The sequence below is a fragment of the Coregonus clupeaformis genome, chromosome 15 (assembly GCF_020615455.1).
Source record: "Coregonus clupeaformis isolate EN_2021a chromosome 15, ASM2061545v1, whole genome shotgun sequence".
NCBI classification, from domain to species: domain Eukaryota; kingdom Metazoa; phylum Chordata; class Actinopteri; order Salmoniformes; family Salmonidae; genus Coregonus; species Coregonus clupeaformis.
In genome coordinates, this window is record NC_059206.1 from 54260853 (window position 1) to 54288558 (window position 27706).

Genomic DNA, 27706 nt, shown 5'->3' on the forward strand with positions numbered 1-27706 from the left:
CAACATTCGGAGAGTACGACCCTGCCTTACACAGGAAGCGGCACTGGTCCTAATCCAGGTACTTGTCATCTCCCGTCTGGATTACTGCAACTCGCTGTTGGCTGGGCTCCCTGCCTGTGCCATTAAACCCCTACAACTCATCCAGAATGCCGCAGCCCGTCTGGTGTTCAACCTTCCCAAGTTCTCTCACGTCACCCCGCTCCTCCGCACACTACACTGGCTTCCAGTTGAAGCTCGCATCTGCTACAAGACCATGGTGCTTGCCTACGAAGCTGTGAGGGGAACGGCACCTCCGTACCTTCAGGCTCTGATCAGTCCCTACACCCAAACGAGGGCATTGCGTTCATCCACCTCTGGCCTGCTGGCTCCCCTACCTCTGCGGAAGCACAGTTCCCGCTCAGCCCAGTCAAAACTGTTCGCTGCTCTGGCACCCCAATGGTGGAACAAGCTCCCTCACGACGCCAGGACAGCTGAGTCACTCACCACCTTCCGGAGACATTTGAAACCCCACCTCTTTAAGGAATACCTGGGATAGGATAAAGTAATCCTTCTACCCCACCCCTTACCCCCACAAAAAAAAAACTTTGTAAAGTGGTTATCCCACTGGCTATAAGGTGAATGCACCAATTTGTAAATCGCTCTGGATAAGAGCGTCTGCTAAATGACGTAAATGTAAATGTAATGTCTTTTTTATCCTAGCGGTTTTATGATATCATTACATTTTACATAGTTTTTTAAAAAATTGTTGTTGTTCTATTTACAGTGTATTCAGAAAGTATTCAGACCCCTTGACTTTTTCCAGATTTTGTTACTTTACAGCCTTATTCTAAAATGTATTCAATTGTTTTTTTCCCTCATCAATCTACATACAATACCCCATAATGATGAAGCAAAAACAGGTTCCTAGAAATGTTTGCAAAAATTAAAATAAATAAGGAAATATCACATTTACATAAGTACAGTGGCTTGCGAAAGTATTCACCCCGCTTGGCATTTTTCCTATTTTGTTGCCTTACAACCTGGAATTAAAATAGATTTTTGGGGGGTTTGTATCATTGATTTACACAACATACCTCCCACTTTCAAGATGCAAAATATTTTTTATTGTGAAACAAACAAGAAATAAGACAAAAAAACAGAAAACTTGAGCGTGCATAACTATTCACCCCCCCCAAAGTCAATACTTTGTAGAGCCACCTTTTGCAGCAATTACAGCTGCAAGTCTCTTGGGGTATCTCTATAAGCTTGGCACATCTAGCCACTGGGATTTTTGCCCATTCTTCAAGGCAAAACTGCTCCAGCGCCTTCCCGTTGTATGGGTTCCGCTGGTGTACAGCAATCTTTAAGTCATACCACAGATTATCAATTGGATTGAGGTCTGGGCTTTGACTAGGCCATTCCAAGACATTTAAATGTTTCCCCTTAAACTACTCGAGTGTTGTTTTAGCAGTATGCTTAGGGTCATTGTCCTGCTGGAAGGTGAACCTCCGTCCTAGTCTCAAATCTCTGGAAGACTTAAACAGGTTTCCCTCAAGAATTTCCCTGTATTTAGTGCCATCCATCATTCCTTCAATTCTGACCAGTTTCCCAGTCCCTGCCGATGAAAAACATCCCCCCAGCATGATGCTACCACCACCATGCTTCACTGTGGGGATGGTGTTCTCGGGGTGATGAGAGGTGTTGGGTTTGCGCCAGACATAGCGTTTTCCTTGATGGCCAAAAAGCTCAATTTTAGTCTCATCTGACCAGAGTACCTTCTTCCATATGTTTGGGGAGTCTCCCACATGGCTTTTGGCGAACACCAAACGTGTTTGCTTATTTTTTTCTTTAAGCAATGGCTTTTTTCTGGCCACTCTTCCATAAAGCCCAGCTCTGCTGTGGAGCTTTGCAGCTCCTTCAGGGTTATCTTTGGTCTCTTTGTTGCCTCTCTGATTAATGCCCTCCTTGCCTGGTCCGTGAGTTTTGGTGGGCAGCCCTCTCTTTTCAGGTTTGTTGTGGTGCCATATTCTTTCCATTTTTAATAATGGATTTAATGGTGCTCCATGGGATGTTCAAAGTTTCTGATATTTTTTTATAACCCAACCCTGATCTGTACTTCTCCACAACTTTGTCCCTGACCTGTTTGGAGAGCTCCTTGGTCTTCATGGTGCCGCTTGCTTGGTAGTGCCCCTCTGGGGCCTTTCAGAACTGGTGTATATATACTGAGATCATGTGACAGATCATGTGACAATTAGATTGCACACAAGTGGACTTTATTTAACTAATGATGTGACTTCTGAAGGTAATTGGTTTTACCAGATCTTATTTAGGGGCTTCATTGCAAAGGGGGTGAATACATATGCACGCACCACTTTTCCGTTATTTATTTTTTTGAAATTCTTCAAACAAGTAATTTTTTTCATTTCACTTCACCAATTTGGACTATTTTGTGTATGTCCATTACATGAAATCCAAATAAAAATCCATTTAAATTACAGGTTTTAATGAAACAAAATAGGAAAAACGCCAAGGGGGATGAATACTTTTGCAAAGCACTATATTCAGACCTTTTACTCAGTACTTTGTTGAAGCACCTTTGGCAGCGATTACAGCTTCTTGAGTATGACGCTACAAGCTTGGCACACCTGTACTTGGGGAGTTTCTCCTATTATTTTCTGCAGATCCTCTCAAGCTCTGTCAGGTTGGATGGGGAGCGTCGCTGCACAGCTATTTTCAGGTCTCTCCAGAGATTTTAGATCGGGTTCAAGACCGGGCACTGGCTGGGCCACTCAAGGACATTGAGACTTGTCCTGAAGCCACTTCTGCGTTGTCTTGCCTGTGTGCTTAGGGTCATTGTCCTGTTGGAAGGTGAACCTTTGACCCAGACTGAGGTCCTGAGTGTCTGGAGCAGGTTTTCATCAAGGATCTCTCTGTACTTTGCTCCGTTCATCTTTCCCTCGATCCTGACTAGTCTCCCAGTCCCTGCCACTGAAAAACATCCCCACAGCATGATGCTACCACCACCATGCTTCACCATAGGGAGGGTGCCAGGTTTCCTCCAGACGTCACGCTTGGCATTCAGGCCAAAGAGTTAAATCTTGGTTTCATCAGACCAATGAATCTTGTATCTCATGGTCTGAGAGTCCTTTAGGTGCCTTTTGGCAAACTCCAAGCGGGCTGTCATGTGCCTTTTACTGAGGAGTGGCTTCCGTCAGGCCACTACCATAAAGGCCTGATTGGTTGAGTGCTGCAGAGATGGTTGTCCTTCTGGAAGGTTATCCCATCTCCACAGAGGAACTCTGGAGCTCTGTCAGAATGACCATCAGGTTCTTGGTCACTTCCCTGACCAAGGCCCTTCTCCCCCAATTGCTCAGTTTGGCTGGCTGCCAGCTCTAGGAAGAGTCTGGGTGGTTCCAAACTTCTTCCATTTAAGAATGATGGAGGCCACTGTGTTCTTGGGGACTTTCAATGTTTCAGAAATTTTTTGATACCCTTCCCCAGATCTGTGCCTCGACACACTCCTGTCTCAGAGCTCTACAGACAATACCTTCGACCTCATGGCTTGGATTTTGCTCTGACATACACTGTCAACTGTGGGACCTTATAAAGACAGGTGTGTGCCTTTCCAAATCATGTCCAATCAATTGAATTTACCACAGGTGGACTCCAATGAAGTTGTAGAATCATCTCAAAGATTATCAATGGAAACAGGATTGCACCTGAGCTCAATATCGAGTCTCATAGCAAAGGGTCTGAATACTTATGTAAATAAGGTATTTAAAAAAATATATATATAAATACGTTTTTGCTTTGTCATTAGGGGGTATTGTGTGTCGATTGATGAGGAAACATTTTCATTTTATCAATTTTAGAATAAGGTTGTAATGTAACAAAATGTGGAAAAAGTCAAGGGGTCTGAATACTTTCCTGAATGCACTGTAGCTATAGATAGTACACTGCATAATGAAACATTCCCTACTAAGCTGTTGTTTTGAGGGTGGATGGACTGTGTTATTTGGCATTAATAGACTGGATTTACACACAACTTTCTATCCAAACTGGGAGAGAGCACAGGGACGCCTCATGTCCTGCAGGTTCAGGTAGCCTACACAGGACAGTTGTATATTCTAAAAATATATATTGGTAGCTGATTAGTATGCTGTTGCATCAACATTCATTTGACAATCTGCAATGTTTGTATTTACAACTTTAATTACTGAACAGGTAGTTACATTATTGCCACCATCCAGCAGGCTAAAGATGGCAGCATTGCGACACCGTATATAGCTTTGTGAAATGTTAGGCTTAACATGAGAAAATTACATCCAAATAGGCCTACCAATTATCCATTAGCTAAAGCAAAGCTAAGCTCTGGCACCACAGAAAGCCCATCATCAATTCGATAGGCATGCAGTCTTCTTTTTTTGGACACCATTTGTTGCAGTAATAGGACCTAGGCCTAGCATTTGAGCGAGCGAGAGAGAACATAATGTTGATAGCAAGCCCTGATCCCAATGACTCGACTGCCCCCGCATGGAGAGAAAGAGAACTGCTCCTTTTCAACCACTCGTGAGGTTCATTTTAATTTCCTGATGCATCAGGAAAATTCTCTGCGACAAAAGAGTGACTACGACATCTGTAGTAGTGTGGTATTAAAATAGACTTCCGTGTCTAGAATGTTCACCACAGCAACACGACTATCCCATTGGGCAAAAACTGGTTAAATCAACGTTGATTCCACGTAATTTCAATCAAAAAATTAAATGTGATGACATTGAATCAATGTGGAAAACTGATTGCATTTGAAAAAGTCATAAATGTAAGGGAATTTCATCTTTTTTTCCACCCAACTTTTAACCTAAATCCAATGACATGGTGACATTTTTGGTTGATTTCACGTTGAATTCACGTTAGTTGACTCAAGCAAATGTAAATCAAAACTAGATGTTAAACTGACGTCTGTGCCCAGTGGGATATTTTGAATAAGTGTAAGTGAAAACCCAGGCAATTCCAACCATTGTTATGTTAACCTAATGGAGCATGATGTGTTACAACAACCACATGGCATTAAATAAAAAGCCCAAGAGCAGAATAGCACCAAGAACTCAATAGACAGACACAGTAGACAGAGTGGCCTGTGTCCCAAATGGTACCCTATCCCCTATATAGTGCATTACTTTTGACCAGAGCCCAGGGCTATTGACAAAAGTTGTGCACAATATAGGGAATAGGGTGCCATTTGGAACGCAGGTGGAAAAATGCATGGGCGAGATGAGGGAGACCTATTTCCCTTTCCCCTCTGTGGCCACTTTCAATGTATTGATTTAACTGGCTGTGTGTCAGTCAAACTAATGCACTCTAACTGCTCTGCTGCCTATTTGTTAACACCCACACAGGAAATGTGGCATTGGACATGAACATGCCCGATTCCGATATGATCATACTTCATGTGATTGTTTCATGTTCTATCATCTGACAAACTGTTATGCTGCAGCTCTCAAAATCAATTCAAACATAGAAATTATCATAGATGTATTCATCCAACGCTGCAAACATAAATGAGTCGTTAGGACGTCCTCAGAATGTCACAAAATGGTCGCCTAAAGTCGTCAGGACGTTGTGTCATTGTCCTGTGAAGGTTTTGTCTAGTTCAAGCAGTGTACATGGCACTATTTTGCTAAGTGCAGATATGTATGATAGGTAATGAAGGTGTCAGGGACTTCAGAGAATACTACAGACTTTGTGGCGCAGCAGAAAGATCAGTGTACCCCAAATCCAAAGGTTATGAGTTCAAATTCCAGGTGGGGTCATATTGACAAGTCAGTACAAAGTGATCTTGTCATTGCTGTGACAATTTGCCTCGGAAAATCTACGATTTCTAAGTACCAATGTCACCAGGTGAGAGGATTGCAGCAAACAGACTTTACGCGCCTGAAATTTAGCAATAGTGGTTATCTTGAATGAATGAATGTTGATCCGTAGAGTTGACTACTAATCCTTTGTATCTTTTCTTGAGTTTTCTTGCATTCGTTTTGTTGGTTTGATTGCGGTAAGAACTGTGAGCTCTCCCACCATCAACATACACCATTCATTCAAACACCTGTGTCTTTATACCTGATGTGTGTTTACCGCCACTATGTGTCTGCCCCTAGTGGTTAGGAGTGTAATTGCCCCAATAATACCAGAATATGGAAATTGGCTCCAAGCCAATGGCCCCTAATTGTGACCAACAATTACCCAAAACATAAACTAAGGAGCCAATAAAGTGAAATGTGAGTGTGAATCTTCACAGGTCCCTCTGTACCCTCTTGGAGTACACAGATCTTGGTTGAAGGTCTTCACGGATCCACCTGAGCGGGTCAGGATCCAGAATTCTAGAACAAAAAAATAAACACAACATGGAACTATTTCAAATATTTTACTGAGTTAGAGTTCATATAAAGAAATTGGTCAATTGAAATAAATCTATTAGGCCTTAATCTATGGATTTCATATTACTGGGAATACAGATATGCATCGGTTGGTCACAGATACCTTAAAAAAGGTAGGGACGTGGATCAGAAAACCAGTCAGTATCTGGTGTGACCACCATTTGCCCCATGCAGCATGACACATCTCCTTTGCATAGAGTAGATCAGGCTGTTGATGTGGCCTGTGGAATGTTGTCCCACTCCTCTTCAATGGCTGTGCGAAGTTGCTGGACATTGGCGGGAACTGGAACACGCTGTCGTACACGTAGATCCAGCATCCCAAATATGCTCAATGGGTGACATGTCTGGTGAGTATGCAGGCCATGGAAGAACTGGGACATTTTCAGCTTCCAGGAATTGTGTACAGATCCTTGCGACATGGGGCTGTGCGTTATCATGCTGAAACACGAGGTGATGGCGGTGGATGAATGGCACAACAATGGGCCTCAGGATCTCGTCACGGTATCTCTGTGCATTGAAATTGCCATCGATAAAATGCAATTGTGTTCGTTTGTCCGTAGCTTATGCCTGCTCATACCATGACCCCACTGCCACAATGGGGCACTCTGTTGACATGAGCAAACCCTCGCCCACACGACGCCATTTGTCCACTGAAGTCTGTTACGACGCCGAACTGCAGTCAGGTCAAGACCCTGGTGAGGACGACGAGCATGCAGATGAGCTTCCCTGAGACAGTTTCTGACAGTTTGTGCAGGAAATTCTTAAGTTGTACAAAACCACAGTTTCATCAGCTGTCCAGGTGGCTGGTCTCAGATGATCCCGCAAGTGAAGAAGCCGGATGTGGAGGTCCTGGGATGGCGTGGTTACACGTGGTCTGCGGTTGTGAGGGCGGTAGGACGTACTGCCAAATTCTCTAAAACGAAGTTGGAGGTGGCTTATGATAGAGAAATTAACATTAAATTCTCTGGCAACAGCTCTGGTGGACATTCTTGCAGTTAGCAAGCCAATTGCACGCTCCCTCAAAACCTGAGACATCTGTGGCACTGTGTTGTGTGACAAAACTGCAAATTTTAGAGTGGCCTTTTATTGGTAATAATGACCATGCTGTTTAATCAGCTTCTTGATATGCCACACCTGTCAGGTGGATGGATTATCTTGGCAAAGGAGAAATGCTCACTAACAGGGATGTAAACAAATTTGTGCAAAAATATATAAATAATGTCTGGGTCGGATCTGATATGATTGTCATGGGTCTCGGGTATGTGTAATTTTAACTGACTTTACCGAATGGACCCATACAGATCCGAACCTGACTGCTGCAGTAGAGAGAGAGAAATGTTATCATTTATGCTGCTGCTCTTTGCTTTTCATGAGAGTGGCACATGTAGCTTGTTGTTGTTGTTGGCCAATCATAAGTCCTCAAAGTGGCAATAGGCTACAGTCATAGAGCCTCCATGTAGAGGAAAAGTTAGGAGAAAAGTAGGTGGACACCCCTTTTAAATTAGTGGATTCGGCTATTTCAGCCATATTTGTTGCTGACAGGTGTATAAAAACGAGCACACCGCCATGCAATCTCCATAGACAAACATTGGTAGTAGAATGGCCTTACTAAAGAGCTCAGTGACTTTCAATCGTCATAGGATGCCACCGTACCAACAAGTCAGTTCATAAAATGTCTGCCCTGCTAGAGCTGCCCCGGTCAACTGTAAGTGCTGTTATTGTGAAGTGGAAACGTCTAGGAGCAACAACGGCTCAGCCGCGACGTGGTAGGCCACACAAGCTCACAGAACGGGACTGCTGAAGCGCGTAATGCGTAACAGTCACTACCGAGTTCCAAACTGCCTCTGGACGCAACATCAGCACAAGAACTGTTAGTTGGGAGCTTCATAAAATGGGTTTCCATGGCCAAGCAGCCGCACACAAGCCTAAGATCACCATGCGCAATGCCAACCGTCGGCTGGAGTGGTGTAAAGCTCGCCGCCATTGGACTCTGGAGCAGCGGAAACGCGTTCTCTGGAGTGATTAATCACGCTTCACCATCTGGCAGTCCGACGGACAAATCTGGGTTTGACAGATATCAGGAGAAAGCTACCTGACCCAATGCATAGTGCCAACTGTAAAGTTTGGTGGAGGATAAATAATGATCTGTGGCTATTTGTCATGGTTCGGGCTATTCCCCTTAGTTCCAGTGAAGGGAAATGTTAACGCTACAGCATAGAATGACATTCTAGACAATTCTGTGCTTCCAACATTGTGCCAACAGTTTTGGAGAAGGCCCTTTCCTGTTTCAGCGAGTTCCATACAGAAATGGTTTGTCGAGATCGGTGTGGAAGAACTTGACTGGCCTGCACAGAGCCCTGACCACAACACCATCAAACACCTTTTGAGATGAATTGGAATGCCAACTGCGAACCAGGCCCAACCTCACTAATGCTCTTGTGTCTGAATGGAAGCAAGTCCCCGCATCAATGTTCCAACATCTAGTGGAAAGCCTTCCCAGAACTATTATAGCAGCAAAGGAGGGACCAACTCCATATTAATGCCCATGATTTTGGAATGAGATGGTCAACGAGCAGGTGTTCACATACTTTTGGTCATGTAGTCTATCTAATCAATGAAAGATGGAATTAAAATTATGGAATTAAAAGTTAAAGGAGAAGGATAGGCTACAATGACTAAGAGCCAACAGGTGGCTACTTTTCATATTCTGAATGGAGTTGTTGTTGTTTAAACGGGTAGGACGAGAAAGCACATGCAGCCTCAATTTGCCTAGCTAGCTAGCTTAACTAGCTTATCCTGGTTTGATGCAGTCAAGACAGCTACTACATAATCAAATTGGAAGATAAATAACCTAGCTATGGCAGCTATTCATCTACTATAGTGCGAGTTGGCTTGGTTGGTTGCTGTCTCTCATCTCTCCCTCCCTCCTCCCTGTTCCTCTGTCATTCGCTCACACTCACAGTAGCCTACACAGCCCCTGCTAGAGTGGCACCTCTCTCTACCTCTCTCTGGATCATCTGAGAGTTTTGTGATGGGACAGTCTTTCAGAATTGCATCCTCTTCACACAAAATGGTATGGAAGCCCTCGTCATCCACAGTTTGTTGTTGTAGAATAGAGTAGAACACTTTTCTCACCATACGAATAAGACGCTTCCACACTCCACCATGATGCGAACCAGCAGGATAATTTAAGTTCCACTTTATTCCTTCTGATAGCAAGGCACTCTGTATCTTGCTGTGGTCCAGAGAGGCCAATGTTTCACTGAGCTCTTGTTCAGCTCTACTGAAATTCATGCCATTATCTGACCTTATGTGAGACACTTGACCTTAGTGACGCATGAATCTTCGCACAACATTAATACAGGAATCCAACGAATAAGCCACCTCACGGTGTATTGCTCTACTTACATTTTAGTCATTTAGCAGACGCTCTTATCCAGAGCGACTTACAGTTAGTGAGTGCATACATTTTCATACTGGCCCCCCGTGGGAAACTAACCCACAACCCTGGCATTGCAAGCACCATGCTCTACCAACTGAGCTACAGTTGCTATGCAAGTGAAAATGACACCATATCTCTTGACCATACTGCACCCTCACTTGACTTCAACAGGCCCAAAGTAGTCAACCTCCACATTTGTGAAAGGAGGTAGGTCAGGAACAATCCTTTCTTGTGGCAAATCTGCCATCTTCTGTTCTCCAACCCTCCCCTGTTGACGGCGGCAGACTTCTCTCTTCGATGAGAGCTTAAGCACTCCCCCAGTGTTTCCCCAGGTCAAGTACGTAGACATTTGCGCATCTCCAGCCAGAACAGAATCTGCACAAACCTTTTCCCCCTGGTACATTTTCCGGCGCCCACATTGCTTTCATTGTTGTTTTCCTTACTAATAACAACTTTGGATATATGTGCATTCCTATAAAAGTAAGTTCCTTGTTACGTTATCATAATAGTTTCTGTATATCGTGTTATGTCATTTCTACTGTAGCACACCGTATGTATGTATGTATGTAGCATAGTGTATTCTGTGTGTATTCCTTTATAACTGCGTACACGTGAGGTACTAATTTAATAACCTTTATGGTGTTATAGTCAATTGTGCTTATGTAGCTAGCTACATTCTTCTATTATCTCTGTAAAATGATGCTAATGGCGTCAGATAAGTATTAGCTTGTGTTGTATCCTTTGAAGCTGACCTGGCCTTATGATAATGGCCTGTGTATTAATTTGGCCTGTTTAGCATAGTGTTGTGTGCCCTGCCCCCATGTGGAGCTCTTCAGTTACTGTTACATTCATAATTGTGATTTTGTCAATTCAACTTATTATTTTTATAGCAGTGTTATGCTACTTCATTGTAATATTGTTTTATTGCTATATCGTAGCCGGCCGCGACCGGGAGACCCATGGGGCGGCGCACAATTGGCCCAGCGTCGTCCAGGGTAGGGGAGGGAATGGCCGGCAGGGATGTAGCTCAGTTGGTAGAGCATTGTAACGATCCCGGCAGTCTGAGTCGGGTCCTGTCTGTGGACTAGTTTTTCTGCTCGTGATCTCCAGTTTCCCGAGGGTTCTGGAACGCTCCGGGGAGCTCTCTTGATTTCCGCACCTGCATCCCATCAGCAATCTGCACACCTGGTCCTGATCATCACCCTTCTTAGGCTCTGGCCTAACATCCATTCCCTGCCGGATCGTTAGCCATGAACAGTATGTTTGTCAGTGTATCAGCCTTGGAGTTTCTAGCATTAGTTTTGTTGTTTTGCACCTGGTTGGCTTGCCGTGTACTTACCTCCGTTTTGTTTCTATCTGCAGTCAATCTCCCGGAACCTTCACCCAACCCCTGCCTGGTTGTCGGCGGCTGCCGAGCCATTCTTGGATCTACCACTGCACCTCCACCAACTCATCTCCACCGTCCGCTCTGTCCCCTGGATTATTCTACATCATTTTTTGAAGCTGTTAAATAAATACTCACCTTCGTTTCAACTCACCTTGTCCTGGTCTGCTTCTGGGTTCTGGCTTAGTAAACCGTGACAGAACGATCCGGCCAGTAATGAACCCAGCGGACCTGGACTCTGTTCGCCATGCCATTACCCATCAGGAGAAGATGTTGGGCCATCATAGCACGGAGCTACAGGAGATCGCGTTGGCAGTTCGGAACCTTTCTACCGGTCTGACGGAGGTCCAGAACCAGCGCAAGTTTCCGGTGGAGGATCCACTACCGGTTTCACCCATCCCGCCTGCCGCGTCTGGAGCGGTGTCCTTCCGTGAGCCCAAGGTTCCGACGCCGGATAAATATGAGGGGGAGCTGGGAAGATGCCGTTCTTTCCTCATGCAGTGTGGGTTAGTGTTCGATCTACAGCCCTACTCTTATGCCACAGACAAGGCTAGGATAGCCTTTGTGATTGAGTTGCTGCGTGGTCGAGCGCTGGAGTGGGCTTCAGCCGTTTGGGAACGACAAGACCCCTGCATGGCTTCATACCCGGGGTTCACGGCCGAGATGAGGAAGCTCTTCGACCATTCCGTCCGAGGGAGGGACGCAGCTAGGCGCCTGTTTTCGCTTCACCAAGGAACTCGCAGCGTGGCCGACTTCGTGATCGAGTTCAAGACGTTGGCTGTGGAGAGTGGGTGGAATGAGGAGTCTCTGCAAGCGGCCTTTTACCAGGGTCTGTCGGAGCAGCTCAAGGATGAGTTGATCTCCTATCCGGAGCCTAGTGACCTGGACAGCTTGGTAGCCTTGTCTATCCGGGTGGATAATCGAGTCCGAGAGCGAAGGAGGGAGAAGCAATGGGGTCCGTCCAATCGATCAGCTTCTCAGGTTCCAGTCGGGTCGGGGATTGGACCAGAATACGTCGATCATCGTCCACCACACAGGATTAGTGGAGAGGTCCTGTCTCCCGATTCTGAACCAATGCAAGTAGGGCGGCACGGGTTAACCAAGGAGGAACGCCAACTCAGACGTAGGGACTAACTGTTGCCTCTACTGTGGTGGTTCGGGACATTACCTCGCCACCTGTTCCCGGCGGTCGTCAAACTGCGCGGCTCGCTAAAGTTGGGAGGACTTTTAGCGAGCCAGTTTCGACCTCTCAATACCTCTGTCAGACCCCGTTTCCGGCTACCCTTGTGAACAGGAATCAGAGCTTAGCGATTAACGCTTTATCGATTCAGGTGCCGATGGAAGCTTTCTTGATGCCGAGTTGGTGGAACAGCTGGGGCTTTCCAAGGAGCAATTGCCGGAAGCCATTGAAGCGACCACTCTGAACGGCAGTAGTCTGGCACGTATCACGATGAGGACTGAACCGGTTAAGATGCTGTTGTCGGGGAATCATTCGGAGATGATTTCATTCTTCATTCTGCCGTCTTCCCATGTTCCTCTGGTCCTTGGATACCCCTGGCTGAAGGAACACAATCCCACGTTCGATTGGGTGACGGGCAAGGTAACGAGTTGGAGCCTTGATTGTCATGCTAACTGTCTCAAGACTGCCTGTCCCCATTCGGTTCCCAGTCAGGTGATTGAGGCTAAACCCCCAGATTTGTCCCTGGTTCCCGAGACATATCACGATTTGGGGGAAGTGTTCAGTAAGCAGAAGGCTCTGTCACTCCCTCCCCCACCGACCATATGATTGTGCCATCAACCTGTTCCCTGGAGCTGTCTACCCCAAGGGAAGGTTATACAGTATCTCCCGTCCTGAACGTGAGGCTTTGGAGACCTACATCAAGGAGTCCCTAGCTGCTGGTCTCGTTCGTCCCTCGTCATCACCCCTGGGGGCAGGATTCTTCTTTGTGGGTAAGAAGGATGGCTCTCTTCGACCGTGTATTGATTATCGGGGGTTGAATGACATCACGGTCAAGAACAAGTATCCCCTGCCCTTGATGAGTTCTGCCTTCGACTCCTTACAGGGTGCTACGGTGTTCACCAAGCTAGACCTACGCAATGCGTATCACATGGTCCGGATCAGAGAGGGAGACGAGTGGTTGACGGGTTTCAATACACCGATGGGTCACTTCGAGTATCAGGTGATGCCGTTTGGACTGACCAATGCTCCAGCGGTATTCCAGAGTATGGTGAACGACGTCCTGAGAGATATGATCGGTCTCTTTGTGTTTGTTTACCTGGATGACATTCTGATCTTCTCGAAGGAACCTTCCGACCACGTCCAGCATGTCCGGCAGGTTCTGCAGCGATTGTTGGAGAATCGCCTGTTCGTGAAGGCCGAGAAGTGCGAGTTTCACGCCCACACGACATCCTTTCTCGGGTACATCATCTCCAGGGGAGAGATTAGGATGGACCAGGAGAAGGTTAGAGCGGTTCTGGAATGGGCCCAGCCCGGTACGAGATTGCAGCTCCAGAGATTTTTGGGGTTTGCGAATTTCTACCGCAGATTCATCCGGGATTACAGCCGTGTGGCCGCTCCGTTAACGGCCTTGACTTCCAGTATCAGGAGCTTCAAGTGGAATCCGGAGGCGGATCGAGCGTTTCTGGATTTGAAGAGGCGATTCACCAACGCACCGATTCTCTCTCAACCGGACACGGCCCGTCAGTTCGTCGTTGAAGTGGACGCGTCCGATGTGGGAGTTGGCGCCATCCTGTCGCAGCGATGCTCCACGGACAGTAAACTCCATCCCTGCGCCTACTACTCCGTCGCCTTTCGCCTGCGGAGAGGAATTACGATGTGGGTAACCGGGAGCTTCTCGCGGTGAAACTTGCCTTGGAGGAGTGGCGCCACTGGTTGGAGGGGGCGGAGCAGCCGTTTATTGTCTGGACTGACCACAAGAATCTTGCTTACGTGCAATCGGCTAGACGTCTCAACTCCCGTCAGGCCAGGTGGTCGTTGTTTTTCGGACGATTCAATTTTTCCCTGACGTTCCGACCTGGATCTAAGAACGGCAAGGCGGACGCCTTGTCTCGGATGTTCTCCAAGACGGAGGAGAGTGGGTCCAAGACCGAGACAATTCTTCCCGGAACTGCGTCGTGGGAGCTGTTAGGTGGAAGATTGAGGAGGAGGTGATGGCGGCTCTTCGGACGCAGCCCGGTCCCGTAACGGTCCACCCGGTCGGTTGTTTGTGCCTGAGTCGGTTCGTCCCTGCGGTCCTCAAATGGTCCCACGCCAGCAAGATGGCTTGTCACCCTGGCGTGGCTCGGACGATGGCGTTTCTTCGCAGACGTTTTTGGTGGCCTGCCATGGCCGAGGATACTCGGGGTTATGTTGCTGCCTGTCCAGTGTGTGCGCAGAATAAGAGTACCAATCGGCCCAGCTCTGGACTACTTCACCCCCTTCCTATTCCCCGGCGACCATGGTCGCATCTGGCCCTGGACTTTGTCACTGGGTTGCCCGCTTCTGAGGGGAACACGGTCGTTCTGACTATCGTGGACAGATTCAGCAAGTTCGCCCACTTTGTGCCAATTGCCAAGCTTCCCTCTGCCTCGGAGACGTCCGAGATCCTGGTTAGGGAGGTTTTCAGGGTCCACGGGTTGCCCAGTGATATCGTTTCCGACCGTGGCCCTCAGTTTACCTCTGCTGTCTGGAAGTCCTTCTGTTTGGCCATTGGAGCTACAGTCAGTCTCACATCTGGTTTTCACCCCCCAATCTAATGGTCAGGCGGAGAGAGCCAACCAGAAGATGGAATCCACGCTACGCTGCCTGGCCTCTTCCAACCCCACCTCCTGGGTCTCTCAGTTGCCTTGGGTTGAGTATGCCCACAATACTCTCCCCTACATCTGCCACTGGGATGTCTCCCTTCCAGTGCCTGTATGGCTACCAACCTCCCTTGTTCCCTTCTCAGGAGAAGGAGCTCTCAGTGCCTTCTGTTCAGGCCCATATTCGTCGCTGCCACCGGACCTGGCATCGGGCCAGAAAGGCACTCCTTAGAGTTTCGGACCGGTATCAGCTCCAGGCGAATCGTCGCCGGATCCCCGCTCCCACCTACACCATCGGAGATAGGGTCTGGTTGGCCACACGGGATCTTCCTTTACGGACTGAGTCTAGGAAGTTGTTACCGAAGTTCATTGGTCCGTTTGTGGTGGAGAAGGTGATCAATCCGGTGGCAGTTCGACTCAAACTCCCGAGGACGCTCAGAGTCCATCCCACCTTTCATGTCTCCTGCCTCAAGCCTGTTTTCCTCAGTCCTCTGTTGCCTCCTCCGCCTCCTCCTCCTCCTCCTCGGATGATCGGAGGTGGTCCTGCCTACACGGTGCGACGCATCATGGATTCCAGACGGCGGGGCCGGGGTTTCCAGTATCTCGTGGACTGGGAGGGGTATGGTCCTGAAGAGAGGAGTTGGATTCCGCGGCGACAGATCCTAGATGCTGACCTCATCAGTGACTTCTACCGCCTCCATCCTGGCGCTCCGGGGAGTCCGCCCGGTGGCGTTCGTCGGAGGGGGGGTACTGTAACGATCCCGGCAGTCTGAGTCGGGTCCTGTCTGTGGACTAGTTTTTCTGCTCGTGATCTCCAGTTTCCCGAGGGTTCTGGAACGCTCCGGGGAGCTCTCTTGATTTCCGCACCTGCATCCCATCAGCAATCTGCACACCTGGTCCTGATCATCACCCTTCTTAGGCTCTGGCCTAACATCCATTCCCTGCCGGATCGTTAGCCATGAACAGTATGTTTGTCAGTGTATCAGCCTTGGAGTTTCTAGCATTAGTTTTGTTGTTTTGCACCTGGTTGGCTTGCCGTGTACTTACCTCCGTTTTGTTTCTATCTGCAGTCAATCTCCCGGAACCTTCACCCAACCCCTGCCTGGTTGTCGGCGGCTGCCGAGCCATTCTTGGATCTACCACTGCACCTCCACCAACTCATCTCCACCGTCCGCTCTGTCCCCTGGATTATTCTACATCATTTTTTGAAGCTGTTAAATAAATACTCACCTTCGTTTCAACTCACCTTGTCCTGGTCTGCTTCTGGGTTCTGGCTTAGTAAACCGTGACAAGCATGGCGTTTGCAACGCCAGGGTTGTGGGTTTGATTCCCACGGGGGTCCAGTATGAAAAAATATAAATAATGTATGCACTCACTAACTGTAAGTCGCTCTGGATAAGAGCGTCTGCTAAATGACGTAACATGTAAATATCCTGATATTGTATTCTAATTACTAATAATTCATCTTTATTCTATACTTTCAGAAACCACACACACACAATCAGTATTGAATATTATTTATAAAAACAACATAATTGGAACTGGACATCTTTCTTGCTTAAGATTGAGGACAGCTTTTGTATGCTAGCAACATAATGTTTGAACATACTGTTTGAACATACACTCCTTTACAGTTTTCTACCGTGATGTGGAATGTACCCAGCTTTATCATTGTTGCGGTTCAACTGATGAACTTCAGCATACTCTTTGTCAATAATGTCAGTTAGAAAAGCTGTGTATTCTTCCTGATACTTCTAATTTATTTTTCAACTTTCTCTTCAAACTCTGCACTCGCTGCTCGGCAATACAGTGATTGTGGTCCTCTGTAGCTCAGCTGGTAGAGCACGGCGCTTGTAACGCCAAGGTAGTGGGTTCGATCCCCGGGACCACCCATACACAAAAATGTATGCACGCACGACTGTAAGTCGCTTTGGATAAAAGCGTCTGCTAAATGGCATATTATATTATTATTGTTAGGCATGGTGATGTCATCACTCTTGAACGGCAGGACCATACAGTAATGGCCCTCCTGAAGTGTAACTGAACGATCCATTATTTCCATCAACTTCAGGTCCTCTCTCCATCTCTAGTTCTTCCTCACTGGATTTCTCATTAAAATCATGGTTATACTGTGCCACCGACAACACTTCTATTTTGGCAACAAAGATCCAGTTAACAGAAAAAGTGTAGCATCCATTCTTCTCCTTGCTGTTTTTGCTGCCTCTTAAAGGCCCATTCCCGACCCATCCCCATACGGTTCGAACAGCATAAGGTCCATTGTTTCTACTACTAATAACCTCCTAGGGTTCCAACTGTTTTGTATGGAACGCCGTTTGGGTCATTAGTTTGACACGTCAAATAACACAATTCTATTATAGAATGTTGTGTGTGCTGAATTTGCACGTGCAAGCCAAGTGCCACCACAACGATCAGTAGCACTGGCAAAGCTGTACAAAAAAAGTCTGCAAACAAGCACACACACCGCGTTGGTAATAAGGCAGCATTATATGTTCGACCGATTGGGAAAACGTCTATGTGAGCATTTGATATAAAAGTGTTTGCTAATCTCTTTGATACAGATGTTACAGATGATATTAGCAACTTCTGGGGTAGCTAGCTAGCTAGCTTTAGCTAGGTAACTAGCTAGCACAAATGAAACCAGCCTGAAAACAGTGAACAGTAGCAACTGCTGTCATTTTCAATATTCTTAGCAATGATTTAGGTAGACACTTGTTGTTCTCCTATTGAAATCGAACTTCAGTTCATGAAAATAACTAGCTAGCCAGCTACTTAACCCTGTTGTCCAAAGCTAACGTTATAAGCAGCCAGCTAGCTTCATCTGGCTAGGGAGGCTTGACTGGACCGGGTTATGTGTTGTGAAGCTAGCTACAATAAGGATTAGCCACACGTGGAATTTGCGGTTCGCCTTCAAAATAAAAGTCCCTCTTTGAACGTGACGCAGAAGGTTACAATTGGTGGAATCATACCATATTTAGACTAGATAATGTTAAACAAGGTTGAAGTGTTGGAATGTGAAGCAATGAAATGGGGTATCAGTCTACTCTGTGACACCCACAAAAAAAAAAGAACAAAAAAAGAGGTGGTTGTCCCACTGGCTATCCTAAATTGAATGCACCAATTTGTAAGTCGCTCTGGATAAGAGCGTCTGCTAAATGACTTAAATGTAAATGTAAATGTAGACTGATACCCTATGTCATTGATCCACAATCCATAGGTAAGGCTGTACAGTGAAATAAGTATGCCCCCAATGCAATTCTAAAGTCTAATACAATTTCAACAGACTTTTGTCAAATTAACAAATGTGTTAATTTATATAACATCATTCCAACCTCATTTAGCATGATCTATTCCATTATGGCATGATTCCACTATTTGTATTAATTTGTATCACTTTCAATGAGCAGGTGCCTCACTACCGCCAGGCCCTCGACATGATCCTGGACCTGGAGCCAGATGAAGAGCTAGAGGACAACACCAACCAGAGTGACCTGAGCAGGCAGCAGAGATGCTCTACGGGCTGATCCACGCATACTACATCCTCACCGACAGAGGCATCGCTCAGATGGTAGTAAACCCTAGATCTGTATATATTGCTCTGGAGTCTGGATAATCTCTACATCAGGGGTCTCCAACAGGTCGAATTGTGAGGTACCAGTAGCTACCAGCCCACCTATGAGTAGCACACCAATCAATTCTGAATGTACATGTTTTTTTTTCCTGTGTTCCATCGCAAACTGTCATAAACATAAAGCTCCCGGCTACTATCCAATCAAAGCCACATTGACATTATCCCACCCCTGGTTAGCCACTATTGGCTTAAAAAGCCAAACGTAACACATTATCTGCCAATTAATTTCCAGCAATATTGCCCCTGTCTGTTTAGGGCATTCATTTGTCTATGAGTCCGTATGTAGCCAGTTAGCGATGCTAATGATAACCGGCATCTTTTGGGTAGACTGAAAAATGTTCTCAATAAATGCAAACTGCAAAGTAGGCTTACTGACAGAACTACAGTATATCATCATTATTTGTATCAATGGGGTGCCGATTGTTTTGCAAACTCTGTCATGACATGTGCTGCAGCAGCAGGTAACAGCAGCAACATAGCAAGACTGATACATTCCACTCTTGCTAGATGGGCCCCGTGTAGCTCAGTTTGTAGAGCATGGTGCTTGCAACGCCAGGGTTGTGGGTTCATTTCCCACGGGGGGCCAGTATGAAAAAAGTATGGAAATGTATGCACTCACTAACTGTAAGTCGCTCTGGATAAGAGTGTCTGCTAAATGACTAAAATCTAAATATTTTATTTTGAAGGCAAACCGCAAATTCCACTAATCTGGCTATTCCTTATTGTGGCTAGCTTTACATAGGTGGGTCCAACCATCATTAATCAAATAAGAACTATCTTATAAATTAGGGGTATTTTAGATGATGACACCTAGCTAGATAGTTAGCTAGCTAACTATAGCTACTGAAACAGATTATGTCATTTTGCTATGTTTTTGGGGAAGAACATTGTAAGCATCCATCAGCTAGCTAGCTTTTCTTTTACCAGCACTGTCCAAGAGCTTGGGGAAGTGTGTCTGCGCTCGTGCGGCAGCGGCAGGTGTGCGAGACAAAACTTTACCTGCATCATAGCATACGTGTAAAAGTGTAAAAAATATATATATGTATTCACTAACTGTAAGTCGCTCTGGATAAGAGTGTCTGCTAAATGACTTAAATGTAAATGGATCTGGACACCATCCAAGTACGGCAAAGTCTTCCTGTGTGGGCATGTTGAGTTTAGAAACACCTCAGGGAGTTCTAGGAAGTGGTTATCCTCCAATCCTGTGAGTACTTGACTCCTTACAGTATCTTCATGGCCCATCGTGCGTAGAAGTATGTTGGTTCTTCACCCCCTTTGATCCAGCTGCTTCATCAGATGTGCAGAAAGTGCCGGAACTCCCAGAGTCTAAGAACGGATAGATCTGTACAATCTTGTCTCTCTTTTCTTTTTTTTCTTTTTTTTTTACTTCAACTGTACTGGTGCAATAGAAAGAGCACACTTCTTCTCCGGCCCCTATAAGACCACATGCTTGCATGGAGATGAGAGCGTTACTCACTGACTCTTCTTGCTGACTCTTTGTCTTTGCAGGCAATGTGAAGAATGATAGGATGCTTTAAACTACACACACTGCAAGAGAGCCGTCCTTTACACCATTTTTTCACTTAAAAATGTACAAAAAAACAATGATTTCAAAGTTTAACAAACCACACAATTCTATGAATAAGGACTGTACAGATGCACATTTTAGTAACGGAATTACATACAAATCTCCATCACGTTTTTAAGCGACCACATTTTACAAAAGCTCTTACATATCTGAATTAAGATTCAAAGATGTCTGCAGAAAGAATGGGGTGTCAGCTACGACATGGCACCTTGAGTTTGCAAAAACATTTTTGGGTTATTGAACTACAGTAAGTGAAGTGGATTTACACCCGGTAACGGAATTACGGTAAAGGAATTACATCATGGGTCCCTGACCTGTACTACACAGAAATGCATACAATGAATTCGGGAAGTATTCGAACCCCTTCACTTTTTCCACATTTTGTTACGTTACAGCGTTCTTCTAAAATGGATTTTTTTTTAAATAATCCCTCATCAATCTACACACAATACCCCATAATGGCAAAGTGAAAACAGGTTTTTTGACATTTTTGCAAATGTATTAAAATAAAAAACAGATACCTTTTTTACATAACTATTCAGACCCTTTGTTATGAGACTCGAAATTGAGCTCAGGTGCATCCGGTTTCCATTGATCATCCTTGAGATGTTTCTACAACTTGATTGGAGTCCACCTGTGGTAAATTCAATTGATTGGACATTATTTGGAAAGGCACACACCTGCCTATATAAGGTCCCACAGTTGACAGTGCATGTCAGAGCAAAAACCAAGCCATGAGGTCGAAGGAATTGTCCGTAGAGCTCAGAGACAGGATTGTGTCGAGGCACAGATCAGGAGAAGCATACCAAAACATTTCTGCTGCATTGAAGGTCCCCAAGAACACAGTGGCCTCCATCATTCTTAAATGGAAGAAGTTTGGAACCACCAAGACTCTTCCTAGTACTGGCTGCCCGGCCAAACTGAGCAATCGGAGAAGGTCCTTGGTCAGGGAAGTGACCAAGAACCCGATGGTCACTCTGACAGAGCTCCAGAGGTCCTCTGTAGAGATGGGAGAACCTTCCAGAAGGACGTCCATCTCTGCAGCACTCAACCAATCAGGCCTTTATGGTAGAGTGGCCAGAAGGAAGCCACTCGTCAGTAAAAGGCACATGACAGCCCTCTTGGAGTTTGCCAAAAGCCACCTAAAGGACTCTCAGACCATGAGAAACAAGATTCTCTGGTCTGATGAAACCAAGATTGAACTCTTTGGCCTGAATGCCAAGTGTCATGTCAGGAGGAAACCTGCCACCATCCCTACGGTGAAGCATGGTGGTGGCAGCATCATGCTGTGGGGATGTTTTTCAGCGGCAGGGACTGGGAGACTAGTCAGGATCGAGGGAAAGATGAACGGAGCAAAGTACAGAGAGATCATTGATGAAAACCTGCTCCAGAGTGCTCAGGACCTCAGACTGGGGCAAAGTTTTACCTTCCAACAGGACAACGACCATAAGCACACAGCCAAGACAACGCAGGAGTGGCTTCGGGACAAGTCTCTGAATGTCCTTGAGTGGCTGAGCCAGAAACTTGACTTGAACCCGATCGAACATCTCTGGAGAGACCTGAAAATAGCTGTGCAGCGACACTCCTCATCCGACCTGACAGAGCTTGAGAGGATCTGCAGAGAAGAATGGGAGAAACACCCCAAATACAGGTGTGCCAAGCTTGTAGCGTCATACCCAAGAAGACTCAAGGCTGTAATCACTGCCAAAGGTGCTTCAACAAAGTACTGAGTAAAGGGTCTGAATACTTATGTAAATGAGATGTTTCCGTTTTATTTTATTTATAATTGTGCGGGAAAAAACTATGAAAAAGCAAAAACAATTTAATCCATTTTAGAATAAGGCTGTAACGTAACAAAATTTGGAAAAAGTTGAGGGGTTTGAATGCTTTCCGAATACACTGTATTTGCGATGCACATCATTTTATTATTAGAGCGTGCCAGTGGACTTCTGGTAAGTTTGCTTTGGTGATAAAGTGTTGGGATCAGGTACAACTACGTTTACCCACCCCCAAAATGAATATTTATGAACAATTCCCCCACCCACAACTTCTCACCTGAATGCATTTTTTTTTAAGGGTTGGGCAAAGGCTGAAATTGAGAGTTACCCTTTTAATGGGCCTTTTAATTCACATGATCCATTTCAAACTCTGACTCATCTTTACCATTCATTTTTTCAGAATCTTGAGCAGCTGCATAATTAGTAGCAGACACAACAGCATCATTAGCAAAAATATAATTTTGCTTATCCATATCTATTTCAATTTCCACTTCAAATGAATCACTTCCAGAACTAGTCTGATTAATCAGCCTGTAATACACAATTAATTGGTGCATACAGCTTGAAACTAATGCCAGCAAAATCGTGTAAATGTTCCTTATAAGCCAGAATGTTGAATAAAATTAAATGTAAACTTACTCTACCAGTTGTCTGTGTGATATGTCCTTCAGCTGCTCGAAATCTGAGACAAAATATCCACAGGAAAGTATTGTTTACCTGATATTTTAGAGATATGCTAGGTATATTCTGAATCAGGGGAGGATGGAGAACAATCAACAACTTTTTTATTTTATTATTAATTTTCATTTTGATTTCAATCTTCAAGAAAATCTAGAATTCACACCAAAAAAAGGTGCTGATTGTTCTCCATCCTCCCCTGATTCAGAATATACCATTTTCATTGTCGTGGCATGCTTGGTTAAATAGCTATTGATGAGAGAAAAATCAAATTTATAACTAACTTTTAAAACAGTGCTTCCCAACCCTCGTCCTCGAGTACCCCCAACAGTATACATTTTTATTGTAACCCTGGACAAGCACACCTGATTCAACTTTTGTCCAGGGCTACATAGAAAATGTGTACTGTCCTATGTACTTGAGGACTGGAGTGGTGAAAATCTGCTCAAAAAAATCATCAGGTAAACAACACTTTCCTGTGTATATTTTGTCTCGAATTTTGAGCAGCTGAAGGACAAACCTCACAGATAACCGGTAGAGTAATTTACAATTTTATTAAACATTCTGGCTTGTAAGGAACATTTTACATGATTTTGCAGGCATTAGTTTCAGGCTGTATATACCAATTAATTGTGTATTACAGCCTGATTAATCAGACAACCGAACGCCCAACGCGCCAAAATACATTAGACACAACCATCCCCGGTATTCACTTGCAACAACCCATAACAGTAGTAAACCAATGCAACGTACAGCCCAATGCTGTTCCAAATTTAGGCATATGCAATAGAGAATGAAAAAGATACACCCACCGGTTGTCTTCTCATGTCTTGCCTTCGACTCCGTTGGCGTTCTCCTTTGTGAGTCGGCGTTTCAAATCTCAATGTCGGTGTGTTCAAACAATCCATGCACCAGTGCAATCAATCAATGAAAAGTTTTTAGAAATCCAGCGGAACATGTCACACTCATTCCACGGAGGGCAGAGTGTCTGTGGGTTTTTGCTCTTCCATTGTACTTGATTGATTAATTAAGGTCACTAATTAGTAAAAAAACTCCCCTCACCTGGTTGTCTAGGTCTTAATTGAAAGGAAAAAACAAAAACCCACAGACACTAGGCCCTCCATAGAATAAGTTTGACACCCCTGCCTTAAAGAGACCTAACATGAACATCGCCTAATGTCCTTAGGACGTCCCCTGTTAGCTGGGTATGTACATGAGAAAGGGTTTTATAGGCTCCCAGTGATCATCATTGCTATTCATTGTACTGAAAATAATCTGCGGATTCTGTTGTGGGTTCTATTTGTTCCAATCACAAATTGTACAGGGCCTTTTCATTAATATTTCCTCCATTCATTTTCTTAATCTGTTACTTACAATGATAGCCTACATTTGGTTAAATTTTGTGCAAATCTGTATTGCCTAAATAGCGTACGCTCTGGCTTGGTGATTAAATACACTTGTGGAGGTATACTAATATGGTCTGAGAAGAGTAGATGTGGACAAGCATTGTGCTGCCTGTCTGATTCTCATTTCCTGGTATTGCTAGCTAGAGCCACAGCAGCCATCAGGCTTCACATATACAATACATACAGACAAACATGTTGTAACCTAACTTGTGCCAAATAATATTACATTTACATTTTAGTCATTTAGCAGACGCTCTTATCCAGAGCGACTTACAGGAGCAATTAGGGTTAAGTGCCTTGCTCAAGGGCACATCGACAGATTTTTCACCTAGTCGGCTCGGGGTTTAGAACCAGCAACCTTTCGGTTACTGGCACAACGCTCTTAACCACTAAGCTACCTGCAGAAAATGCTCACACAAGGCAAGGAAGAGAAAATGTAAAAGTTAAGGATGAAGGTTAATAAACATAAAAGCATCCGGACAGTGGATGCATGTTAGATGGCCTTTTGTTATGGCATCAAAGGTGACCTTCTCTGTTTGCCAGAATTATTTTATGATTACTTTATGGTCTTTCTCATCACATTAAAAGGGAAAAGACAGAGAGAGAGAAAGAGAGATGATGGACTGCAGTGCGAGAGACCAACACCAACCTTTACAATGTACGTCACTCCAGGTCCAGAGATCTTCTCACTGGAATGCAGCCATCCTCTGGAACAGGGTTTATTCACCAGTCCACTGCTGCTGTTACCTCCTCCTCCGCCACTAGGCCCCCAGTCCTCTCCTCCATGTCCCTGCTGCGCCTCCCTCTCCTCCAGCCCCAGCTTGCTGCCCTTCTTTCCCCCTGCGCGGCTAATGTTGCCTGGCTCCTGCTGGGAGGAATGGGAGCAGGGGTGGTGATGGAGGACGCTGGACGCTGAGCCACAGGAGGGGCCATTACCGCCACCACCGCTACCACCACCGGAGGCTGCTGATGGAACACTGGAGCCAGGGCCGCTACCACTGCAGCTGGAGCCCCCGGATCCACCGCCGGAGCCCCCACCGGACCCTCCACCCCCCTGCAGCTTGGAGACGGCCAGGTCTTTGACGTGGGAGGGGAAGCTCTTGATACCCAAAAGGCTGGAACCTGAGTTGGTGAATTTCAGGTTGGACACCTTGTTGATGAGGGTGCACAGGGTGGTGGCTCCATCGTCCGAGGGGTCAGCGGCAGGGTTGTGGTGGTGGGGCACGCCGCCCTCGCATGGCGCCGCTGGAGGGGTGTACGGGGGCTCGGCGGAGGACGCAGGGGCTGCCGAGACTTTGGGGTTCATGGTGAGGCCGTGGAGAAGACCATCGACGGACGTCACTGACTCATTCCTGAATCGGTTGTATTTGGTACGGTGAAGCATGCCCCTCTTCTCTGTCTCTGCACCCTCCTCTGCCTTACAAACGTACTGGCAGATGTAGTGCCAACAAGTCAATGATCCTCCTCTCCTTAAACATAGCAAAAGCCTTATAGCAATCACAGCAGGCCCTGTACGATGGTTGACTGCAATTTTCTCTGCTGCTGAGAAGGTTACATAGCTGGGTTACAACTACTGTTGTTGATGCCCAGGCTGAGGTTGCTGTTAGGAAAATCCAACACTGCAATGATCCAATCCGTTGGTAGAATAGAAACAGAAAAGAAGAACACAATCCATGGAAATAGAACATGGAGGAAAGGAAAAAAAAGGTTCCAGAGGCTTCCAGAATGCTTAGTTGCTTGGTTCCAACGATTCAGAGATCCAGAGAGAGAGAGAGGGGGATGTGGTAGAGTAGGATATAGCGATATAGTGTTGCTACTCTCCTCTCACTGTTGCCTACCGGCTCACAGCAAAAGCATGACTCATAGATCTGAGGAGACCTTCTCAACAAAAGGCTCACTGAACACTGAAAATCACTTCCTGTAAAATAAAAAAAATAAAAATCCTCCCACTTACAGCAAACTAGAACCAATCAATTCTCAAATTTCCCAGACGGATATTTCCTCTTCACCGCAGGAATGCTTTTCTATTTTAATCTGTTGGTTGTGGGCAAAAAGGAAAGAGAATCACAGGATAATATATAGCCTGATGATAAAAGGTAATAAATGGTTATGCGGTCACACCATTAGCTTGCCTCACTTCACACTCCCTTCTCTCATCATCTGTTTAAAACATACTCATCTACAGACTGTGATTAAAAGAGGTTATCTTCCTGTAAAGGGAAACTCTAAGTAATTGATGCTGAATATAGCCTACTGATGACTGGTGATGACAAATAAATAGGAAATAAATTACATTTGTGATAGGCATGCTGTTGGCAATGAGTCTACTCTATTCCATGTGTACAGTACATCAGCATAATAAGACATTCTTACTGGTATCTGTATTTGAAACCAAACATACAAGTTGAATGTTACATTAACATGCTGTTCTATTAGGAGCGTATAAAAAAGGCAATGATACAGACAAGGAGATCAATACATATATTCTATAACGTCATAAAGGTAAAGATCATATTTTACGATCATGATGACATGCATGAGATGGACAACATTTTTTTCAACAAACAAAAATATAGCCCCTAATCTTGTATTAAAACGGATCTAAATAAGACATTTTTGTATTTAAATGTATCAGTACAAGTCCTGATAATCTATAATTCAAACAGATGGAACAATATAGAACAGATCTTTTACTTCCTCTGTTGAATGTGCATCATCACTATTCTATCTACATAGAGACCAAAGATCAGTAAAATAATACTACACCTCTGTGAACAATATGCTTGTCCTGAATTATCTCAGTGAAATTAATAAACATAATAAAAACACGTTTTCACATTTAAACAGATAACACAGACTTAGCGCAGAACAGAAACACAAGACACAGTTTCAATCCAAACAGCAAGGCAAGGAGTCTATGGATCAGCAGTCAAGATCAGCAGTGTACATGAAGCCAAAAACCATTCATGTAAAATGTCCACAGGAGCGACAACCACAAGCAGAAGACTGACAGTCATTCAGAAGCTTCCGTTCTCTCTCATCATGCTGCTGAAGATTTCGCACTGCAGTCCCTCCCAACATCTCTCTCTCTCCCCCTCTCTCTTTCTCTCTCCCTCCCCCCTCTCTCTTGCTCTCTCTCTCTTTCCCCCCCTCTCTCTCTCCCTCCTCTCTCTCTCCCTTCTCTCTCTCTCCCTTCTCTCTCTCCCCTCTCTCTCTCCCTCCTCTCACTCTCTCTCTCTCTCTCTAGCCTAGCAAATACAGAAAAAAAGGAAATCACGTTTGCTTTCTCCTTAGAAACAAAGGGAAATACAAAAGGAAGGAGGGAAGAAAGAAACCCCCTGTCTCTCGAATCAGAGGAAAAAAAAGAAAGAAAAAAAAGACGCTTGTAAAAGAACGATGAAGGAAGGCGAATATTAGTCTCTATGTAAATAGCTAGGCTTGCATACCAATGTTTCTGTGAATGGAGCAAGGCCTTTCTGCATCACTCTGCAAGGAAGGCAGTCCCTTAGGATGGAATGGTCTTATCCAATAATAGAAGAGCTGGATGACTCATTCAAGAGAGGCTTGCAG

The 27706-nt window shown here is 45.3% G+C and overlaps 1 protein-coding gene across 1 annotated transcript in view; it reads right to left on the bottom strand.

Annotated features, from left to right (window-relative positions):
* LOC121582728 (SHC-transforming protein 3-like) overlaps nucleotides 1-27216 on the bottom strand; it is a 97562-nt gene extending 70346 nt beyond the window's left edge. Inside the window, exon 1 of the mRNA XM_041898786.2 lies at nucleotides 24786-27216. Within this exon, the coding sequence (XP_041754720.1) occupies nucleotides 24786-25520 (735 nt within the window). The 5' untranslated portion in view covers nucleotides 25521-27216. The remainder of the gene's footprint in view (nucleotides 1-24785) is intronic.
* Nucleotides 27217-27706: the final 490 nt, after the last annotated feature.